Source organism: Ustilago hordei (assembly GCF_900519145.1).
Source record: "Ustilago hordei strain Uho2 genome assembly, contig: UHO2_contig_25, whole genome shotgun sequence".
Classification (NCBI taxonomy): Eukaryota; Fungi; Basidiomycota; class Ustilaginomycetes; order Ustilaginales; family Ustilaginaceae; genus Ustilago; species Ustilago hordei.
Window position 1 is genome coordinate 279,422 of NW_024545257.1, and position 22,675 is coordinate 302,096.

The following is a 22,675-nucleotide window of genomic DNA, read 5'->3' on the forward strand; positions in this document are numbered from 1 at the left end:
GATGTTATGAAGGAGAAGGCAAGTCGTTAACAAGAAAGACGATCTCCAAGGCTACCTGAGAAGGATCACTCATTTGGCACGTTAGGCTCACTCACGGCGCTCATTACTTTTCTTGCTTGCTCACGCAAGGCATCGCTTGCTCCTCTCCTTGAGGGAGAACAATGATGATCATGCAACAGTGTAATGAGAGCGAGTAGTGAGTGTGTGAGTGAAAGTACAATGCAACTGATACTTGGAAGTAGTGGTTTCTTGCTGCTTGCAAACGCGGCTTGCTTAGTCTTCGACAATGTCGCTCTTCTTCGGCTTCTTCTTTTCGACAGGACCGTTGCTTCTGATCTCCTTACCCTGCTGCTTGATCTTCTTCACCCCCTCATCCCGCAAAATCCCTAGTCCTGTTTCGGCTTGAGCCAACTCCAACACATCGTCCAACGGAACCAAGCCATCATGATCAACATCCAGCTTGTCAACGATCTTCTCAATCACCTCATCTTCAGGCTTGTGCTTGATGAGACGCAAAGCTTGTTCAAGATCGTCAACCGAGATCTTGCCGGTATGGGAAGCCTCGATGAGGTGCATGCGAGATCCTACGTCTCGGTCGTATTCCTCGAGTTGGTTGTCGATCTTTTCGAGCATCGACTTGATGCGCTTGGTCATGCTGCGTGCCGAGGCGGATGCAGATGCAGATGCGGATGCGGAAGCGGAAGCGGATGCGGATGCGGGGAAAGACTCGGAGGTCTCTGCATCGGGTTTCTTTTCCGCAGCTTGGCCTTCTTCGGTAGGTGGGCAAGTTTCGGAACTGGAGACCTCCTTGATGAGCTGGGCGAGCTCTTCCCGCTCCTTGAGCACCGAAGACTTTGCGGAAAGGATGCTAAGCGCTTCGCCAAGCTCAGTGAGCTGCTCGTTGGTCATCCTAGCGTCCTCCAAGGCAGGATCGGTCTCCTTCTTGGGCAACAAGGAGCGAGCTTCCTCCTCTTCACGTGCGAAATGTGCCTTCTCAGCATTGCGGCGCTCCTTGTCGGCTTCGCGAGCAGCTGCCTCCTCCTGCTCCTGCTCAGCTTCGTCTTCGATGAGCTCTTCCTGCTGTTGCAAGACCTCAAGGCGTTGCTTGTTGGTAGCACCTTCGCTGTTGACACTAAGCTCTGTCTCGTTGACAAGGTTGTCTGGCAAGCTGCTCAAGGTCAGCTCCAAGCTACGCAGATGCGACTGAGCGTTGTCGTCGTTGTTGCCCGCGGCGACGTAGTTGAATGCCTTGCTAAGGACCAAGAGTGTACCGCTGACCTTGTTTTTTAGGTGCAAGTCAATCCACTGTTGCAGCTCCTGTCGCAATCGATCCTCGGACAGGTTGTCGGTCTGAATACCCCTGTTCTGACAAGCACTGACGAGTTCAGAGTGTGACATGTTATCAACACCTTCGTGGGAGATGACAATGTCGTCCTGGCGAATGCGATTGAGTTTATGCCTGATCTGGTAGCGCAGGTAGTTATCCGTACCGAAGGCGTTGATCTGCATGTATCGACAGACACTAACCAATTGAGGACGCGTCAAGTTGTCCAATGTCAAATCATCTTCAAAGAGCTGAGCGACCTTGATGATGTCTTCGTTGCTAGGTGATTCGCCAGTGGATCGAACCTTGCGGAAGAACTCTTTGAATTCTTTGGAAGTCTTGACCTTGTCTGTGGCTTGAAGGCCTCCCTCCTTGATAGTTTCTTGGAGGAACTTGGCCATCTCGAGACGGACCTTGATGAGACCACGACGCTTCTCTTGAACGGAAAACTTGCTTTCAAAGGTACTCGGAAGCATGTTAGGGAAGATTTTGATGGCGACGGGAAGCAAAAGCTCACCGGCGGGGATGATGATGAAGGGAATGAAGGGGATGAGACGCAACAAATCGGCAAACGTTCGACGGAGTTGACGCTTCTCTCGGCGCGTCAAGCTGTATCCGAGCATGAGTCTACGCAGTAATCGCCAGGAGATGCGAACCTCTTTGCCGAGAAGCTTGGAGCCGTGCCAGTAGTGGAGAGCTTCTTCCTTGACTTTGGCCCAGACACGAGTCAGGAGAGGACCTTTGGGCTTCTTGGCTTGGAGCTCCTTTTCTTTGGCCTTCTGCTCTGCAGGCATAGTCTGCGAGGCAGCGGTCTGGTTGGCAGGAGAACCGAGCTCAGCAGCGGTGTTGGACGAGACAGGAAGAGGGTTGACGGTGACAGGCGCCTTGGGTGAGGCAGGGGCCGACTGGCCCTGATATGACAAGGAGGAAGCAGCCTTGGCATCTTTAGACAATGTGCCTGGAGGCGGGTGGCTGTGGTCGTTGGAGGATGATGTTGAGGAGCGCTGTCGAGTTTGTGTTGACTGGTAGCGAAGGAATCTGCGTCGAATGAGAGCTTGGGTCTCTTCTACCTTGCGTCTTTGGTGGTAGTGCTTTGTAATGGCGGTGGAGAAGCCAGCGAGGGGGCGATGCAAACCAGGGACGAAGATCTGAAGGACGTCAAGTTGCGAGTTGGGACGCAGTGTGGGCCTGGCTCGACCAGCAGCAGCGAGGGAGCCACTAGCCCAAGCCAAGCTCTTGGCAGCCAAGTAGGAAGAGTTGGAGGCAGCCATCGTGCAGAAATGAGTGGTGTCAACGCTGAATGGAGCGACGGGCTATAGTGCGATTTGAAATCCAGGCTTGGTGTCCGTGTTATTGAAGCAAGTAAGGCAGCCAGCGACAGTGCAAGAAGACCGAGATGATCAAGAGGCGGGCGTTGCAATGATCCTTCGTCCAAGAAAGGAGACCGTAGAGGATTTTGAGTGATGTCAGTTGTTGTTGGAAGTGGGAGGTGAGAGATGAAGGAGAGGTAAAAGAAGAAGCGCATCGACGAGCAGTGGGAAGAAGGGGTTCAGGGGAATCCAAGCGCTGCGTGAGTGTCTGAGTTAGTTCTCGGCCGAAAACTCAGGCTCAGTATCGGCCGAAACAGGCGAGGTGAGAGAAATGCGGGTTTCGGGACCGGAGGTCGCGAGCTCTGTGGCTCCCGGCCCGCCGTAGGGGGCCGGTCGAGCGCAGATGAGAGCGGGCTACGTACAAAGGGAGGGATCGGGTGGGAAAAACACAGGAATATCGCGCTCGATGGTGGTGAGCGCGAGGAGAAGATGGTGGAGGAGAGAGATGAGGGGGACGAAGTGTCGTTGCGTTGATCTCAGGGCCACGTCACGCGCTTCTCAGATGGGCACGTGATTAAATCTCGTGCGGCAAGCACAACTCGACTCGACTGCGCACGGGAACCGGAAGAAATAGGAAAGCTGAAAGCCGAGTTGCTTCTCTGTCTCTCTTGCCTGCAGTGGAGAAGCAAATCCATCTCAGCAGAAGCACAGCACAGCATAGCACAGCATAGCACAGCATAGCACAGCATAGCACAGTGGTAGACAACGGCCGAATACAGTCTCTCCAGTTGAAGTAGATAAAAGATGCACAAAGCGTAGAGACTGCGGAGAAAGTGTTTACGGCCGAGTAAAAGGCTTGCACAAAAGGGGCTCAGCAGCGCACGCATGCGTGCGCTCCGAGCATGCGCGGGTGGCGAAAACTTGAAGTTGCTTGACTCGCATTTGTACTTAGAACTATCATCATGATCAACAAAAACGCTTCAACTTCTCCTGCCCTGAAATCTTGGAGGATTCCAGAAGAAAGTCGAGCATTTTCCCCCAACCGATTTGGTCGATTTTTTTTCTTTTTTCTTTTTTCTTTTTTCTTTTTTCTTTTTTCTTTTTTCTTTTTTCTTTTTTCTTTTTTCTTTTTTCTTTTTTCTTTTTTCTTTTTTCTTTTTTCTTTTTTCTTTTTTCTTTTTTCTTTATTCTTTTTCATTTTTCGTTTCTTTTTCTTTTTTAGCGTGCCTGTTCAGGCTGAGGGCTTTCGCTCCTTTCGTCCGAGAAGAGTTTACTCTTGCTATGTTAGACCGTTTGCAACCAACAGCTTTGTTGTTTGGAAATTAGAGCGTTGGTGTGGAGGCTTCAAGGCCGAAAGCCGAGCCCCAAGTTACTCTACGCTTATCGCAAGCAGACTCTTCTTCCTTCGCATCCTGCCAATCAAGACTCACACAAAGAGCACCAAGCATTCGTCACATGCTGATAGCATCTACATTCTCTGCTCATCCCATCATTACCTGCGTTCGAAGAGCCATCAAAACTCATTGCGGCCCTTCGAGCAGGCTTGGCTGTTTGGCCATGTCTTGTTCAACATCATCCTCTCTGCTTGCCGGCCCACGGTTCATCGACACCGGCGTCAACCTCACAGATCCCATGTTTCGCGGCTCGTATCATGGCAAGCAAACGCATCAAGATGACCTCGATCTCGTTCTATCGCGAGCCTCTCGCGCTGGTGTAGTAGCTCAAATCTTGTCTGGCGGCAATTTAGAAGAATCACACGAAGCACTTTCCCTAGCCTCAGAGCGCGAGGGCTTCTATTCTACAGCAGGATGTCATCCCACACGAACATCAGAGATCGAGACCTATGCAGAAGGAGCAGAAGCATACCTGCGCAAGATTCGAAACCTGATCGAAGAGTCAAAAGCAGGAAAAGGCAAGATCGTCGCAGTTGGAGAATGCGGTCTTGACTACGACAGACTACACTTCTCAGCTGCAGATGTTCAGAAGAAGCATTTCGCAACACAACTCAATCTGGCAGCACAAGTCAAATTGCCGCTCTTCCTGCACTCTCGAGCGGCGCACCGTGACTTTGTCAACATCATAAAGCCCCAAATCGATACTATTCACACAGCCTTATCATCTTGGGCACCAGAGCAGAAAAAAGAGGACCCTGCAGCAAAACGAGTGGGCGTAGTCCACAGCTTCACCGGAACAGTAGAAGAAGTAAAAGAACTGTTAGAGTTAGGCCTGTTGATCGGCATCAACGGATGCTCGCTCAAGACACAAGAGAATCTGCAAGTCTTAGAACATATTCCACTCTCCCGCTTGATACTCGAGACAGGTAAGCGACCATCAATCAGCCTGTGACCATGCAAAAGCAGCACATCTCCCCTGACATGCTTCTATCTTGATCTTGCTTGTAGATGCGCCATGGTGCGAGCCGCGCTCGACTCACGCCTCACACCGACACATTCAGTTGTTCAAACAGTCCCACGCCTCCTTGTACCCACTCTACCAACCTCGAGCAGTTAAAAGGGAAAAGTGGAAGCCAGACTCGATGGTCAAAGGCCGCAACGAGCCTTGCATGATCGGGCTCATCGCAGCCACTGTCGCCAGCGTCAAATCAGTCTCGATCGAACAAGTAGCCGATGCGGCAATGTACAATACTCGCTGGCTCTTTAATCTGCCACAGCAATAGAATTACCTACTCTACTGTACTCTACAACCTCTGCATACCTAGCCAAAGCCACATTGCACACAGTTGGACTTGAGCTTTGAATGCCAAATGGAATTATTGTCCGACGAGAGAAATGCAAATGAAACAATAGGAAAAAGAGCAGAGCGACATTGTACATCGAAAGGAGCATGGCTTAGGAGCTGTTCAACTCTCCAATCACCTCCTCGTGCAATGGTTGTGTGGGTAGCATCTGCGGAGGATCAAAGACCTGATATAGCAGTGGTTTGGGACTACCATCGAATTGGTAGAGCTTCAAGTAGTAGACAGGAGTGTTGTAATGAGTGTCCAAGTGGATCTCAAAGCCGGTCATGTATTCTCGCTGATCGTAGCCCTGAACGTAGTTGCTCTTCTCCGCACAACGATCCGAGACCTGCTGCCTGCCATCACCCTTGAATGGGGTGAGAGTGAGCGTGTTGTTCGAGTTGAGAGTGTAGGTGCCGTGTTGCCAGATAAGCTGAGCAGAGACACAGTTGGGTTTGGCAGGATTGGTGTTGTACAAGTAGAGTGCTTGTTCCCAAAAGCCGTCGTCGGTGAAACTGTATGATTGACCAGCGGTGACTGGGTAGATGAACGAATTTTTCACTGGGTCATAGAAGTCGATACCGGTCAAAACGTGACCGGCACCGGTCGACCATGTGCCCTGGAGGGAGGTGACATTGTTGGGAACACCAATGCCATAGCTTGTCTGCTGTGCTGATGCGCTAGAGAACAAGAGTGCCGAAAGGGCAGATATTGTTGATAGCAACCCCAACATGATGATCGAGACTGCCTGATAGGAGCGCAAAGTTGGATGTGTATGTCCGCCACTGCGACTGAATCTGTTGCCTGAGTTGTCGCCTAGACGAGGTGTTTTGTGCTGGCAGATGAAAGCGAGCGAAAGAAAGGTCCTGCCTTGTGTGTGATGTAAAGAATCCGGTCCAAGGGTGATCACACGGAAATCGATGCGATGTCGAGAGAGAGGTGAGGGGAATTCCAATCGAAACGCGGCTGTGGTGATGAGCGGAGAAGAAGGTGCTATGAGTGGTAGTAGGATGATGGTGACGCGAGCTTAGAAAAGTAAGCGACACTGTTCACCAAAGCAAGCAGACAGAGGCAGAGATGAGTTGCCCCTCTTGTTACATAATCTGTCGGCACAAATGCCCACTTTCATCCACTTGCATAGCCAAGTGCCAACCGAATTTCACACACACACACACACACACACACACACACACGCCCGCGCCAGATTATGACGCTGCAGGGTCGACTGAGGCCGCCGATACGCTAAAATCCCAAGCAGCCCGGCGGTCAACGAGTCTTTGGAATGGACGCCAGCTCAAGCCGCGGTCAACTGATTTCAAAACAAAAACAAAAGCAAAATACATTATATTTCTGGCTTGATTTAAAATTCAAAATTTCTTATTTATATTTCTGGCTTGATTTACGCTTACACCTGATCTTCAGGGTCAGAAAACGCTGTGTGCAATCTCTACTACTGAGCCAAATGACGCGTGTTTGAAATGAAATGAAATGAAAGAATTGCAGGCTTGAAAGGATTCCAACCGCAGGTTAAGAGTGTGAGATTTCGCCTGCAAAATGCTGGGCCGTGCCGTTGGTCGGCAGCTCGCGAATGCAGATCTGTGTGAGATCAGAGCTACCCGACAAGTTTTATCGTGCGAATAGATACATGCGCATTAGTTGACAGCCATATCTCTACTCAAAGTCTTGCTTAGATCGAGGGAATGGAGGCTACAAAAACATGTGTATATATACCTTCACAGCTACCGACACTCGCCATTGAGCCACAGCCATGGACCGTACGCCCAGTGGCACCCTCCTTCATAGCCGTTGCCATGTCAACCTCCCCACCCGGCGTACCTCATATCTCGGTGTCAACCCTGGAGAATAAGCTGCCTATGCTACCCACCAGCTTCGCCTTTATCTCAGTCACGTTGACGCCCTGCTTAATTTCGGTCTCCCGGTCCCAAATACTCCAATCTAACATGTCCCGCCCTGGAAATACCAACGTATCTTCAACTGCAATTTTTCAATGGTGAGCGAAGGGGCACGTGACCAACGCGCAGAACTTGAGTTTCTCGCAACACTTTGAGCCATCTCTCTCGCTCTTCTCTTTTTCTCTTCCTTCTTCTCCATCACCTTCTCTCACACAGGCAAGAAATTGGACCGAGTGAAGATGTTGCCTATGCTAACGATGGTATATAATGATACAAGTTTGTTTCAGATGATAATCGCATTCAGATGATAATCGCATTGAGCTACTCCATCTGCCCGTCACCGAAAGCCTTCCAGCACGGCTTCGCACTGGAACCAGCAACGTTCAACAGCAGGCCTCCCTGACAATGTTGCACTTTCTTGCTCTACAGCCATGGTATGCGACCGGGGTCGCTCTGGATCAGTAAAGTCTATCTGTAAGCCAGCACAGCGAGGAGCTCGCTTCGATGACAATGTTGCCCAACGCACAGAGCTCGAGTCGGATCCTACATACAAATGTTGTCCATTACCTCGACCTTTGAGTAGATTGCGACTTAGCAGGCTTCCAGCTTTGGGCTCTCGCGATCGACGCCTGATGGCTTGATCCGAATCGATCAGCATCGAATCAGCTGAACTTCTCGTGGGCGCTAACTTGATCCTACTCTGATCTGTAGACTTGATCAAAGCCTCCTCCGAGTGGATGACTGCGTCGTACGTATCATGGCCATACATTGTCGAAGAACCGAGCGAAGAGGCTGTCCGGCTATCCTCGTTGCTCTGCGATTGTGAGGTTGCAGCCAAGGGACTGCTGCATCTTGGAAGCCAATCATCCCTCCCAAGGATCGCCGCCTCCGCAGAAAAAGGAGGTCGACTGTCGTCCGATACGGAGCTCATGCTTGACTCGCCCATGTGATCCGAGCTGCTTTCTTCCGGCCAGGACTCTGCGACAGAAGACGATGATTGGCACGCTGTCTTGCTCCATCTTCTTCCTTGGCCTCGCAAAGGGCTTGGTGACAGTGCTGCCTTCTTCAGATTGTGCCTACGATGCGGGTGTGGCGATGTCATGCTGTTGTCAGTCGAAGATGTTGCTGATTCGCACACATCGGTCGCTTGCTGCTTGCAAAGTCGGTCCAAGTCAAAGTCGAGGTGTGGTCTCGCAGACCACCCTGGAGATCGAAAGGTGGTGGGTGCACTGAGAAAGAGATGCATCTTGGTCGGAGCCAAGGACGTCCCAAGAAAAGGCTCAAGCCGCTCGTCGCTTACCAGCAGACGGACTAGTTTGCGCTCCCAGTTGCTACTCGTCTTGTCTTTTGCTGCATCGCGAGTTTGTTCGGATGATTGTTGTAGCAGGTAAAAGAGCTCATTCTCCACTTGTTCGTTGATGCTCTGAGCTGCGTCGCTACGAGCATCATTGAAGAGGTGCTGAGCTGTCTCCTGAGCAGTTCCACAAGGGCCAATCGCCTGAATGAGATCAAGAACAAACACTTCCCTCGGCATGGTGGCGCTGGATCCCATCACAACTAGTAGCCTAATGTCGCTGGTGGGAACGCCGTCTGATGATGATGTACCGGGGCGACCTGATGGACCTTGGCCGTTGTTGTCTGCAGATGTGGCAAGATGCGCCGCTGCTTGTTCGAGATGCACTCGAAGCTGTTCTAGCTTGCGGAGCAGCTTGTCCTCTTTCCTCGCTCGAGCCGAGTTGGTTTTTGATCGGTGTTGTGTTGAAGTTGCAGCATGGAGAGCGGTCAATTCCCTTTTCTTGCGCATCAAACTGACTGGCTCCGGAAGCTGTCCTTTCGCGAAGAGGAGATGGTGCAAGAGCGATTCGGCGAGGCGAGCTGTAAGCTGGTTGCAGTGACCACATGCCTGAGCTTTGCCGGGGTCGGCACTACTGTCCTGGAGTGCACGGAGAATGCGGCCTCTGTGACCACGGCAAGAGCTCGAGTGAGCATGAGCGAGCAGGATGCCGTTTCGCTCGTGAGCTAGTTGGAGGCTCATCTTGGATCCTAGCTCGAGCGAGGGAACATCGAGCCTAGCCGAATGACTACACCGTGATCCACCTCTTCGCGGGCGTCGCCGTTGTGAGCTCTCCTGCGTCAGCGACATGGTGATACAAGTGGATGCCAATACCCACCCGCTTCAGTTCAGCTGCGTATTGAAAGCATACCGACAACGTTGATGTTTTCGAGATGCTGTTCCGACCAATGGGACCGTGATGCTTGATATGATCTCCAGATCTTTTCCCTTTGCCCGAGCGAATCGATTCGTCGCTGAGGAGTAGGTGTAGGAGGCGTAGAAGGCGGTATTGCTGTTACATGCAATGTGCAGGATGATGGTTCAACAAAGAGCCTTCAGGAAGGGCCAAAAAAGTGGAGTTGCTGTTGCTATTCCGTCAGTTTTGCCGGCCGACACAAGAGCTCTTTTTTGGCTGCATTTACAGTTGCTCACTACAGGGCAACCTTTACGCGCCTGACACCATCACGTGAGTCTCGCAGATTACAGCAACAATACCAAGCCTCGATCTAACATGACCTCGAAAATCCACCAAAGTAACAGGTGCCGCTAAGCTTGCAAATGCAACAGTTGAAGATTACAGGTAAAACGCGACTGTTTAGGAGCTACTAGCAAGCTCAACTCTTCAGGCATATAACAGTTGTTATGTTTTAATTGATAGGTGCTACAATGTGAACATATATATACTTGATTGCTATCTTCAGCCCATACTAGATCATAATGAACTATTCTTCATATCACCCCTGTGTTGTCACCTCCTGAGCATTGCCATCTCCTGAGTGTTATTGTTGAAATACTTATATGTCCCACATGCATATCGATGCATGTTGACATGCAGCTCTGACTCACTGGTGTCTCGCTTGTGCTCTGCGAACCACGTGATTCTGTTTAGGATGCTGATGCATCTTCAACTCCCCCCCTCGACAGCATTGCCAATCCTATTAGGCGTGCGATCCGAGACATGGCCAAGCCCTTTAACAGCTTCATGAGGATGTCTGCGATGTTGTCTGTTGTCCCGACAAAATCAATTTTGACTTCTCCTTCCTGAACATGGTCTCTGATGAAGTGGTACCTTGTGTCGATGTGCTTCAACTTCCAGTGCTTGGTAGGGTCTTTGCTTACCTGGATACATCCTTGGCTGTCTGTCCACAATGTCAGTGGATGGGCCTCAACTCCCAGGTCCCTGAGAAGGTATGAGAAGAAAAGAGCCTCTCTCGTTGCCTCCAAAGCAGCTACGAATTCAGCCTCAACTGCTGACAATGCCATGCACTTTTGAACATGTGATCTCCAGCTAACTGGGCACCCATACATGTATGTTACTCCTCCTGATGTGCTTCTTTGTCTGTTTGTTGGGTCCGATGCCCAATTTGCATCAGTATATGTAACAATTTGCTGTCCCAAGTGTTTGTTTGCTTCATCTCTGAAGAGTAACTTATATTCACTGGTTTGATTGAGGTACTTCACCAAATGTAATGCTGCCTTCCATGCATTGCTCATTGGGCTCGACATGTATCTTGCTAGTGTTCCTATGGTGAATGATATGTCAGGCCATGCTGTGTTAGATACCCATAAAAGCTGTCCAACTAATTCTTGGTACTGTTTTGCTGCCAATGAGTCGCACTTGTCGCCACCCGTAACACCCATCAGGCTCTGCATCGGTACCTTGATCAGACCGTATTGCTTTTAAACTCTTTCCTGCCTGTGTTTCTAGGTATGCAATTATTGATTTTAGCTCCTTAAAAGCGTGGCTCTTTTGTAATAGAGGTCATACATACACATACTTGCTGTGGTCATCAATCAAGACCAAAGTGCATGTGTACTCTGTTGCATGTGATGAATTGACTATCAAGTCGATATGAATGAGGTCAAGCAGAGAGATGGACCTTTCTCCACCACCCTGACCCATTCGAGCTGCCATGCTTTTAGCTCGGATGCAATGCTCACATGTCAAAGCGGCGTTTGGATTTAGGTTTGCTGGGTGGTCGCCTTTTAGATGGTTGATGATGGCTCTCATTTTGTCTCAGCCTGGATGGCCTAGATGCTCATGCCATAATTGTTGTTCAGATATCTTGACTTTGTTCTCAATACACTCAAAATCTTCATCAACACCTTCAAATAATGATGCTGATATGATCATTGTGTTTTCCTGCCATGTGTCACCTCGGAACTCCAAAAGTCCTCACTCACAATTCTTGGTCATCTTGAGTAACATGCCATTTGCTAGGTATATTTGCCCTCTGGTTGAATCTAGTATCACTCGTGCTCCTTCATCTGTCAGAGAATTTGTTGACAATAGGTTAACATTGAGATGCTGAACATACAATACATTTTGGAGAAGAACATCTCCGGTGTTTGTTGATATGCTAGCATCTCCTATAGCAGTCACTTCCAGAACCTTGCTTCCAGCGGTGAGTATGCACTTTCAGCAGGTTCTCAGACCAATGAGCATGCTATAGTCATTTACCATGTGATAGCTGGCACCTGAGTCTAAGATCCAATGAGAAGTCTCTTTTGAATCTAGGGGGCTCAGCCAACTATGTGTGAGGGAGCACCAGATCTCCTATTTGGGCCTGGCAAGGGGAGAATTTTCTGGTATAGTCACTGATGCATCACATTGACTGATCCCATGTCCAGGTCTTTTGCAGACCCAACATTGAAGCCTTCAGGGTCTGGCAGCAACCTTGGCACTGGTGCTATCAGCATCCTTTTCATCCTTCTCATCATCTCTGGGTGTCTCATTCTGGTCGTTGCTGCTGGCGACTCTGGCACTAGCTTGGTGGGGATCAACCCTTGAAGTGGGGTTGTTCTCAATTGCCAATTGCCAGATGGATAGGGTGGTGGCAAGGGCACTGAAACTAAGCTGGCTTATGGTAGCAACAGTTTCTTTGTACATTGGGTGTCAGATGGTGCACTTTTGTAGATTTGAAAACAGGGTGTCATCAGCAAATGGCTTTCCCAGTAAGCTGCTCTCCATTTGGATGGTTCTTATTTCTTGGATGAGCTTTTGTATGTCTGAGTTGTACATCCTGAGTTCTCCTAGCTGAGTGATCAATGCAATACAATGAGATATGGCAGTGGCCTCATTGGTGAGTCCATTTTCAATCTTCTTCCATACATTATGGAACATATGATGTTCCCTGATGATGTCAAGAATCAAGTAATTTATGTTAAACTCTCCAGTGGTATCAATGGTACTGTGTAGTGCATTTGTTAAGGCATCATCAAATGTTCGGTTCCACTTGGGATGTTTCTTGTCATATGCTCCATCGAGATGCTTCATAGCATGGGGGACACATCATAGGAAAGACTTGATATGGGTGCTCCAACTATAGTAGTTGTGTGATGTGAGTTTTGGAACTGGCTCAAGTAGCTTTGCTAGGGTACAAAAGTTGTATTGCTTGCCATCATTGTCATGGTCCAAGTCAGAATCAGTTTCTTCATCAGCATTGTTGTCAATTGCCTTGGTGTCTGACTTGTTGGTGGCCTCATTATCAGCAACATGCAGTTGTGTTGCCTTGCCCTTTCTTCCTCCTTTGACCTTGCTTGCTATGGCTTGAGCTTCGGTTTCTTGTACCATGTTATTGATGGTCCTGGCTAGCTCAGTCGGTAGAGTTTCAGACTCTTAATCAGTTGAAGATTACAGGTAAAATGCAACTGTTTAGGAGCTACTAGCAAGCTCAACTCTTCAGGCATATAACAGTTGTTATGTTTTAATTGATAGGTGCTACAATGTGAACATATATATACTTGATTGCTATCTTCAGCCCATACTAGATCATAATGAACTATTCTTCATATCACCACTGTGTTGTCACCTCCTGAGCATTGCCATCTCCTGAGTGTTATTGTTGAAATACTTATATGTCCCACATGCATATCGATGCATGTTGACATGCAGCTCTGACTCACCGGTGTCTTGCTTGTGCTCTGCGAACCACGTGATTCTGTTTAGGATGCCGACGCATCTTCAACTGCAACGCTGCTTTTCAACAAGGTCCGCCTGGACTACAACTTGGCCGGCCACTGAATACAAAATTTTGGAAGATCAGAGGCGCTTACGCACGAAAGCGTTGGCAGCGGCCAAGCACAGGCCATTTCTTAAACTCGCACTGAGCCACGTCTGCACTTGGCCGCCAGCACAAAAACAGCAAACTGCTAAGACCAACCATCGCATCCTCATTCTCGAGCCGTGCGTCGATTCCTTGCCATCATCCTTCTCCTTCCTCCGCCTTCTAGCTTTCATCACTAGTCGTTGTCCATCTCGTCACACGCGAGATTGGGATGGCAAATACGAGGACGAGGAGCAGCAGCAGCTTTCGATTCCATCACCTTCTGGCATCTGCCGTTCGAGAGGAAGAATTCAACCAGCACCCTCGACTTGATTCTACCGCCTCTGCCGCTTGCGCTCAGTCGTAGCTTTGATCCTTCACGAACCTCGCTGAGCCGCTCGACTCTTTCGAGCACGCATCTTCACCAACATGCAGATGCTCACAAAGTTCGAGTCCAAGTCCAACAGGGTCAAGGGCATCGCCTTCCATCCACGGCTTCCTTTGTTGGCTGCTTCCCTTCACAACGGCTCTATTCAGCTTTGGAACTACCAGACTGGTACCATCTATGACCGACTCGAGGAGCACGATGGTCCGGTTCGAGGTATCTGCTTCCACCCTTCCCAGCCCCTTCTAGTCAGTGGTGGTGACGATTACAAGATCAAAGTGTGGAACCACAAAACTCGTAAGTGTCTCTTTACCCTCAACGGCCATCTCGACTACGTCCGCACCGTCTTCTTCCACCATGAACACCCTTGGATACTCAGTGCCTCCGACGATCAGACCATTCGCATCTGGAATTGGCAGAGCAGAACGTGCATCGCCATCCTCACCGGTCACAACCACTACGTTATGTGTGCACAGTTCCACCCCAAAGAGGACCTCGTTGTTTCAGCTTCCATGGACCAGACTGTTCGCGTGTGGGACATCAGCGGTCTTCGCAAGAAGAACACTTCGGCCCAGCCCATGAGCATCGAGGAGCAGATCGCGCGTGCCAACAGCGGACAGGCTGACCTCTTTGGTAACACCGATGCTATGGTCAAGTACGTTCTCGAAGGTCATGACCGTGGAGTCAATTGGGCCTCGTTCCACCCAACTCTGCCTCTCATCGTCTCGGCTGGTGACGATCGTCAGATCAAGCTTTGGAGAATGTCAGACACCAAAGCCTGGGAGGTCGACACCTGCCGTGGTCACTTTAACAACGTCTCCTGCGCTCTCTTCCACCCTCGTCACGAGCTCATCATTTCCGATGCCGAGGACAAGACCATTCGTGTTTGGGACATGGGCAAGCGTACTGCCGTCCAGACCTTCCGCAGAGAGAGCGATCGCTTTTGGGTGCTTACTGCTCACCCCACCCTCAACCTCTTCGCTGCCGGTCACGACAATGGTCTTATCGTCTTCAAACTTGAGCGCGAGCGCCCCGCCTTCTCAGTACACCAAAACACCCTTTACTACATCCGCGACAAGCACGTCCGTTCGCTCGACTACGGTACTGGCGCCGACCATGCCCTTCTCAGCGTAAAGCGTCTTGGCAACCAGTATGTGCCTCCACGCACCCTCAGCTTCAACCCAGCAGAGCGCTCTGTCATCGTCACTTCGGTGAACGGAGACCAGGGCACCTTCGATGTGGCTCCTTTGCCTCGTGAGGCTGGCGCTGATCTCGCCGAGTCGTCTAGCGTTGGCAAGCGTGGTCAGGGCTCCAGTGCCATCTTTGTCGCCCGTAACCGTTTCGCCGTGCTCGACAAGGCTGCTCAGACCATCGAGATCCGTGACCTCAACAATGCAGTGACCAAGACGATCACTCCTCCCCAGCCTACCAACGAGATCTTCTTCGGTGGTACCGCCAGTCTCATCCTCAGCACTGCCACCGGTGTCATCCTCTACGATATTCAGCAGCAAAAGACCCTCGTCGAACTCATCAGTCCGCCCGTCAAGTACGTTGTCTGGAGCATCGACGGCGGTATGGTCGCCTTGCTCAGCAAGCACACCATCGCCCTCGCCGACAAATCCTTTTCCTCTAGCAACCTCATTCACGAGACCATTCGCATCAAGAGCGCTGCTTGGGATGAGAGCGGTGTTTTGCTGTACAGCACCCTCAACCACATCAAGTACGCTCTGCCCCAGGGAGACAATGGTATCATCAAGACGCTCGAGCAGCCCGTCTACCTTACTCGCGTCAAGGGTAAGACCGTTTCCTGCCTCGACCGATCCGCTCGCCCTCAAAACATCACCATTGACCCCACCGAGTTCCGCTTCAAGCTAGCCCTCGTCCAGGGCAAGTACGACGATGTGTTGACCATTATCAAGAACAGCAACCTCGTTGGTCAGGCCATCATTGCTTTCCTCCAGAAAAAGGGCTACCCCGAGATCGCGCTCCACTTTGTCCAGGACAAGAGCACCCGATTCGACCTCGCCATCGAGTGCGGCAACTTGGATGTTGCCCTGGAGACCGCCGAGTCGCTCAACGTCGACGAGGTGTGGGAGCGTCTTGCTACTGCTGCCCTCCGTCAAGGCAACCACAAGATTGTCGAGCGTGCTTACCAGCGTACCAAGAGTTTCGACAAGCTCAGCTTCCTCTACCTCATTACTGGCAACACCGAGAAGCTCGCCAAAATGTCGGTCATTGCTGATAAGCGTGGCGACCACCTCAGCCGCTTCCATAATGCGCTCTATCTGGGTAACGCCGAGGCGCGCGCCAATGTGCTTTCGGATGTCGGTTTGCCAGCGCTCGCTTATGCCGCTGCCAAGTCGAACTGCCTCGATGGCAAGGCTGCAGCCATCGCAGCGCAAGCAGGGATGGAAGAGGAAGCAGCAGAGGTCGACCGCCAGCTCAGCTTGGGTGAGGGTACTTCCAAGTTGGCTCCTCCTACGGCCGTCTCCCAGGCTTTCCAGTACAACTGGCCCATCTTGAGCAGCGAGCAGAGCTACTTCGACCGTGCGCTCGTCGCTGGCAACCAAGGTGGTCCCATCTTCAAGGACAATGCTCTCAATGGCAAGACGCACGACATCGAGTCTTGGCTTGATGGCGAGGCACTCGAAGAGACCGACGAGGAGGACGAGGACGGTATCGACGGTGCGCCCGAAGATTTCGGCGAGGCTGAAGAGGCATGGGACCTTGCTGAGGAGGAGGTGGCGCTGCCAGAAGAGGAGGCTGCTGTCCTTGCTCCTCTGCAAGAAACACCATTGGATGGCTTGAGTGCAGGCAGTTCTGAATCCGAGCACTGGCTTCGCAACTCGGCTGTCGCCGCTGACCACGCTGCCGCTGGATCTTTCGAGACGGCTATGACGCTTCTTTCGCGGCAGGCAGGTATTGTAGACTTTGCACCGCTCAAGCCTCTCTTCATGTCTTCCTACCTGGCTGCTCGCAACTACCTTCCTGCTGCTCCAAGTGCTGGTCCCATCGAGGTGCATCTCCGCCGCAACAATGAGGAGAGCGACGGCAAGGTGACCAAGTCTCACCCTGCTTCACCCCGATCCGTCAAGTCGCTCGCTTCGGGCGATCTGCAGGAAGGCTACCGCGCTGTCAGCGCAAACAAGCTCGCTGAGGCCGAAAGCATCTTCCGACGTCTCCTTCATCAGCTTGTCCTCACACCCGCAGCCACCGAAGCAGAGGCCACCGAGATCCAAGACCTCGTCGTTCTCTGCCGAGAGTACATCCTCGGTATCTCAATCGAACTCAGCAGACGTAAACTGATCGCTTCGGAACCTGACAATGTTGCACGCAACCTAGAGCTTGCTGCCCTCTTCACCCATGCTCAGTTGCAGCCTCAGCACCAGACGTTGGCATTGCGAAGTGCAATGACCGAAGCTCGAAAGGTCAACAACTACGCTATGGCAGCCAGCTTTGCCAAGCGTTTGATGGACTTGGCTCCTGCACCCGCGGTTGCACAAAAGGCACAGCAGATCATCTCGTTGGCTGAGAGGAGTCCGCGTGATGCTGTAGATGTGCCAGGGTACAATGCATTGGATCAGAGCTTTGTCATCTGTGCTGGCTCGCACAAGTTGATCTCCGCTGGTGGAGCTGGTGCTGTCTTGGACCCATTGACGGGGGCAAAGTATTTGCCAGAGTTCAAGGGAACACTGTGCAAGGTTACTCAGATATCAGAGGTTGGACGATTGGGATCTGGCTTGCGCAGTTACGCCGCGTAAGGGTCCCTCGATAAGATTGTAGATACACTTCAATGCGATAAGCATCATCATGCTTTCTTTTGTCTGATGGCCGTGAAGTTGGCGATGTTGGCGAAGTTGGCGAAGTTGGCGAAGTTGGTGATGTTGGTGATGTTGGTAATGTTGGGCGATGAGATTAAGCTGTGCGTGAATGCCTTGGAAGCCAGTTGACTGTGGAAGCCATTTGACTGAAATGCTGTGCAATTGACTGGGCATGCGTACTTTGCGAGCGAATACGTGTGTGTTGCAAAAGCAAACGCGATTGCTCCACTTCAACACCTGCATCCACAACAACCAACACTTTCATGTTCCTACCCTCTGCTCGCCACCAACAACCCTTTCGCGGCACTAGAAGACATGCTTGAGCACTGCTGAGGCTGCGACCCATTCGACTCGCTCCGGATCGTCACAATCCAGGCTCGCAATTGCAACTGAGACGGTAGTAGCACCAGAGCGGAGCTCCAGCACGAGCACAGATGTCATTTCTCCCCTCCTTCTCCTCCCTAGGAGGCTCCTCCCCCTCGTCCACCTCGACGATTGGCTCATCTTCGCAAATCATCTACAAGCCCGCCAGCTTATCCTATTTCACCATCTTCTGCCCGGCCCTAAAGCCGCCGAAGCACAAGGCAGCGGCCACTGCCGACACCGCACAGCAAGATGACACTGAAGAAGAGGACGAAGATGCTCGCGAGACGGCGCGCGAAGCCGCTCAGATCCTCTTCTACACCAGTCGAGCTCGTGCAGCACTAAAAGACCGTATGCTACGTCAGATAGGTGTCGCCAAAGGAATGATCGAGTTTTGCAGCATGGTTTCCAAGACCTCACCCGCATCCACCTCCCCACACGCTTCCTCAATCGAGTTTGGCGGCAAAGGCAGAATATGGAATATCCATTCAAGCAAGCGTCGCATGATCCTGGTTGAGGTGCAATCTGGTCTTTGGGTACACGCCAGTATCGACCTCCCCCATACCACTCGCCCAACCCTCTCGTCCGATCCCAAAGCAAAAATGGCAAAAGAATATCACGATTCGATCCTTCAAGATGCATGGATAGAAGAGAGCATCCGAAGAGCATGGCGCGATTGGACCCTTCTCAATGGCTGTCCAGCTCACATACTCTCGCAAAGGACAGGAAGAGCAGGATTGGAGAGATCACTGGAAAAGTACTTTTCAGTATGGGCTTGGAGCTGGGATCTTGAACTGGCCACCAATGCCGATGTTGCACAGGAGAGAAGTTTGTTCACGGAATGTGTACAGGGCTTTCCAGTCGTAGCTAGTGGACCGAGAAGCAAATTGACGCAGCTGATGCAGACTGAGGCGGCACAGCGGTTGAGGGAGGGAAAGCATGGGAGGAGGGAGATGGTGGTGTTGAAGGATACACATGTACTTTGGCCTGCCACTGACGCTGGGTGTTTTGACCATGAGGAGGAAATAGAAGATGGGCATAAATCTTCACAGGGCATCATGGGGAGAAACAGCTCAAAGGGTTTGAAGCAAAGTCAGTCACAGCAGCAAGAATCGCAATTGATCGACCCAGCAACGAAAGCGGAACTTCTCCGTCGAGTGGTCAGCCATCTCACAGGTCTGCAAAGGGAAAGGGACCTTATTCGAGCAGCGTCTGTTTCGAGCAACAGCGATGCTGGACGCAGAAGAGGCACCTCAGGCGCCATCCGTGAACGAGGTAGTAGCAAGCGCGATACCCGCGGTCTGCTCTCCACTAACACAAATATCGGTACGAGCAAGAAAAGGGTGGTATCATCGCCGATCATGCAACAGCGTTCTGCCAGTGCTTCCAGTTTCGCGTCTTCGACGACAACAGAGTCGAATAGATGGTCGAATTGGGGGAGCGTGTTTGGATTGGGCAAGCTTGGCTTTCGTGCTGGTGCAGCCGACTCATCCCTTAGAAGCGAGACGACTGCGGGAGATAACAGCGCGGACGCTGCTGATGCATCGAACATTTCGATCCTTACGTCGAATGCCAGCGGAGTGGAATCAAGGGCGACTGCAGCAGCTCGACAGGGCGACGCTCCAACTATGTCCTCCCCTGTCGGAGCTCCAACGAAAACGAACGATACTACAGGTGCTGCAGAGGGAGGAGAGGCCTCAACAAGCCCATTACAAGTCTTTGCACCGATCCAAGAAGCTGGAGGCAAGATATGGACCGGTGCCGAGCTGGCCTTTCGAGGATTAGGGGCTTCATTGGGGCTTGCAAACGCATCTGCTTCAGCCTCAAGCACGGACGACGATGCGACACCCGCAAAGACGACAGAGCAAGAGGGCGACATTTCAGAACGGGAGAGATTTGCCGACGCTTCCTTTGACACGAATGGGACAGGTGCCGACGCTGATGCGAGCGTGGTGACGAAGGTGTCGGTCCTGGAGCCGGAGGTAGATGTCAGTGAGCTGGCCGAGGCGTTGGGTGTTGATGAGGAGGAACTGGCGGAGCAAGCTGGCGGAGACGCGCCTTGTCAATCCAGCGAAGGCGCGGAGGAGCAGGCTGCTGCAAAATCTGTTTTCGTCTTCGGAGCTTCTTACCCGAAGACAGAGATGAAAGCTGCAGCCCTGAATACATCGAACGACGATCCTATGGCATCCTCGGACGACACTCAGCTCTGCGCCGGCTGGGATGGTGCGTCGATCAAGACAAGTGCCAGCGCGAAAGCCTTCCCCTCGATCTCTGTAACATCTGCGGCATGGTACAACACCAAAGCCCTTGGATCAGATCCAGCGGTCACCGCAAGCTCACCGAAGTTGCCTTGGGCCGCGAGCATGTTGGCCACGACTTGCAACTTGAACGCCAAGGCAACCAAGGAGGAATCTGCTGAAGCACCCGATACATCGCTAGGCGGCATTTCTGTTTCTTCTGAGCATCACGACTTTGAACTAGACGGATGGGGATACGAGCAGCCCCTCGCCTTGCAATCGTTCCGATGCTTTGTTGGAGACAGCGACCTGGCGATCTCGTACGAAAGTCTGGCACTGCTACAAGAAGAGAGATTCGAATGTGGAGAGTATCGAGTGTCGTTTACCACTAGACGGCTGCTTACGCTGGTGCTGATAGAGAAGGTGGCGCCCACTGTCGGATCGACGCTGGAGATGAAGGGCATCGATACAGCGGAGGTGCTGGATGATGCTTGGCAAGTGTTGCGACGTACTCAGAGGATTCTCAATGACTATGATCGACTTGCACAAGTAAAGGTGCAAGAAGAAAGGAGTGTAAGATTCCTGCACCTGGATGGCCAGACTCTGACCTATCAATCCTCGCTTGAGAATAAGGTGGAGGAAGATGTGCAAGTGGTATCAGAAGCACACTGCGTAGGAGCTATGGAACTGATGCACAATCACGGAGTGGTCGAAACATTTGCTAGGAGTAGCAATGGGAAGACTTGGACTGCTAGTCGTAGGGGTAAACCTGCCAGGAAGGATCTGGATGACGGTGAGAAGGGCGAGAGCAAGTGGAATCAGACGTATATGGTGCTGGCGGGCAAGAAAATGAGTATTGTCGATTGCGACACTGAACTGAGACGGTTGGCTAATCAGTATCCCTCCTTTGGCATATGAGTAATGGGATAGAAGAACCATATGCTTGCTGATAAGGTGTCCGTTGATCAAGCCGAAGCAGAGGCTGGTAAGTTTACCCCGATCGTGAGACGATCTGTAACCCCGATATGAGAGAGGCTGCTAAGATTCGGGTAAGTTGGCGCAGAGCTGCGATGGACCAAACGGGAAAAAAAAGCGACTTTCGGATTTGTCGGTTGGCCCCTTTGAGCGACACTGATTCGATGGCGGCAAAGCCTCACTTTGCCTGTGACATTTTCTCCGGTTACTCGCGCTTCCCTTGTCGCTCAGCCAGAGACGGCGCATCTCATGACCGCATATGTGTCAAGGCTCAAGTCGAGATAACGCGGTCATGCTGCACCTTGACGAAAGATGGCCGCAGGGAATCATCTGCGTTGCCCCCAAAGAAGCAGAAGCTGGCAACAGCGAACAGCGAATGAAAAGCGACGTTTTTTTTTTTTTTTTTGTTTTTTTTTTTGTTTTTTTTTTTTGTTTTTTTTTTTGTTTTTTTTTTTTGTTTTTTTTTTGTTTTTTTTTTTGTTTTTTTTTTTTGTTTTTTTTTGTTTTTTTTTGGGCACGTCTTGCTCAGCTTCCACTGCAAAGAACTATGAAGGCTTCGCTGCTTTGTGAAAGCGAGCAAAAAAAATCAAAAAATCAAAAAATCAAAAATCATCTAAAACTTCTCGCCTCTTGGTCCTCAGTTGAAGATTACTGGTAAAACGCGACTGTTTAGGAGCTACTAGCAAGCTCAACTTATCAGGCATATAACAGTTGTTATATTTTAATTGATAGGTGCTACAATGTGAACATATATATACTTGATTGCTACCCTTAGCACATACTAGGTCATAATGAACTATTCTTCATATCACCCCTGTGTTGTCACCTCCTGAGCATTGCCATCTCCTGAGTGTTATGGTTGAAGTACTTATATGTCCCACATGCATATTGATGCATGTTGACATGCAGCTCTGACTCACCAGTGTCTCGCTTGTGCTCTGCAAACCATGTGATTCAGTTTAGGATGCCAATGCATCTTCAACTCCCCCCTTGACAGCATCGTCAACCCTATTAGGCATGCAATCTGAGATGTGGCCAAGCCCTTTAAAGGCTTCGTGAGGATATCTGCAATGTTGTCTGTTGTCCTGATGAAATCGATTTTGACTTCTCCTTCCTGAATATGGTCTCTGATGAAGTGGTACCTTGTGTTGATGTGCTTCAACTTCCAGTGCTTGGCAGGGTCTTTGCTTACCTGGATACATCCTTGACTGTCTGTCTGCAATATCGGTGGATGGACCTCAACTCCCAGGTCCCTGAGAAGGTATGAGAAGAAGAGAGCCTCTCTCGTTGCCTCCGAAGCAGCTACAAATTCAGCCTCAACTGCTGACAATGCCACGCACTTTTGAACATGTGATCTCCAGCTAACTGGGCACCCATACATGTATGTTACTCCTCCTGATGTGCTTCTTTGTCTGTTTGTTGGGTCCGATGCCCAATTTGCATCAGTATACATAATGATTTGCTGTCCCGAGTGTTTGTTTGCTTCATCTCCAAAAAGTAACTTGTATTTG

At 50.9% G+C, this 22,675-nt stretch overlaps 6 protein-coding genes across 6 annotated transcripts; 3 read left to right on the forward strand and 3 right to left on the reverse strand.

Annotated features, from left to right (window-relative positions):
- Window positions 1-273: 273 nt before the first annotated feature.
- UHO2_07287 (uncharacterized protein) lies at window positions 274-2,595 on the reverse strand (the record flags this gene model as incomplete). The annotated part of the gene is made up of 1 exon (XM_041555103.1): window positions 274-2,595. The coding sequence occupies one exon, from the start codon at window positions 2,593-2,595 to the stop codon at window positions 274-276; it is 2,322 nt and encodes a 773-aa protein (XP_041411037.1).
- A 1,596-nt stretch (window positions 2,596-4,191) lies between these two features.
- UHO2_07288 (uncharacterized protein) lies at window positions 4,192-5,311 on the forward strand (the record flags this gene model as incomplete). The annotated part of the gene is made up of 2 exons (XM_041555104.1): window positions 4,192-4,954; window positions 5,037-5,311. The coding sequence occupies 2 exons, from the start codon at window positions 4,192-4,194 to the stop codon at window positions 5,309-5,311; spliced, it is 1,038 nt and encodes a 345-aa protein (XP_041411038.1).
- Window positions 5,312-5,483: 172 nt separating this feature from the next.
- On the reverse strand, window positions 5,484-6,104 carry UHO2_07289 (uncharacterized protein; the record flags this gene model as incomplete). Its single annotated transcript, XM_041555105.1, has 1 exon — window positions 5,484-6,104. The coding sequence occupies one exon, from the start codon at window positions 6,102-6,104 to the stop codon at window positions 5,484-5,486; it is 621 nt and encodes a 206-aa protein (XP_041411039.1).
- A 1,517-nt stretch (window positions 6,105-7,621) lies between these two features.
- UHO2_07290 (uncharacterized protein) lies at window positions 7,622-9,427 on the reverse strand (the record flags this gene model as incomplete). Its single annotated transcript, XM_041555106.1, has 1 exon — window positions 7,622-9,427. The coding sequence occupies one exon, from the start codon at window positions 9,425-9,427 to the stop codon at window positions 7,622-7,624; it is 1,806 nt and encodes a 601-aa protein (XP_041411040.1).
- A 4,385-nt stretch (window positions 9,428-13,812) lies between these two features.
- UHO2_07291 (putative COP1 - coatomer complex alpha chain of secretory pathway vesicles) lies at window positions 13,813-17,529 on the forward strand (the record flags this gene model as incomplete). Its single annotated transcript, XM_041555107.1, has 1 exon — window positions 13,813-17,529. One exon carries the CDS (start codon window positions 13,813-13,815, stop codon window positions 17,527-17,529), a length of 3,717 nt encoding a protein of 1,238 aa, XP_041411041.1.
- A 494-nt stretch (window positions 17,530-18,023) lies between these two features.
- UHO2_07292 (uncharacterized protein) lies at window positions 18,024-21,107 on the forward strand (the record flags this gene model as incomplete). The annotated part of the gene is made up of 1 exon (XM_041555108.1): window positions 18,024-21,107. The coding sequence occupies one exon, from the start codon at window positions 18,024-18,026 to the stop codon at window positions 21,105-21,107; it is 3,084 nt and encodes a 1,027-aa protein (XP_041411042.1).
- Between the last annotated feature and the right edge of the window lie 1,568 nt (window positions 21,108-22,675).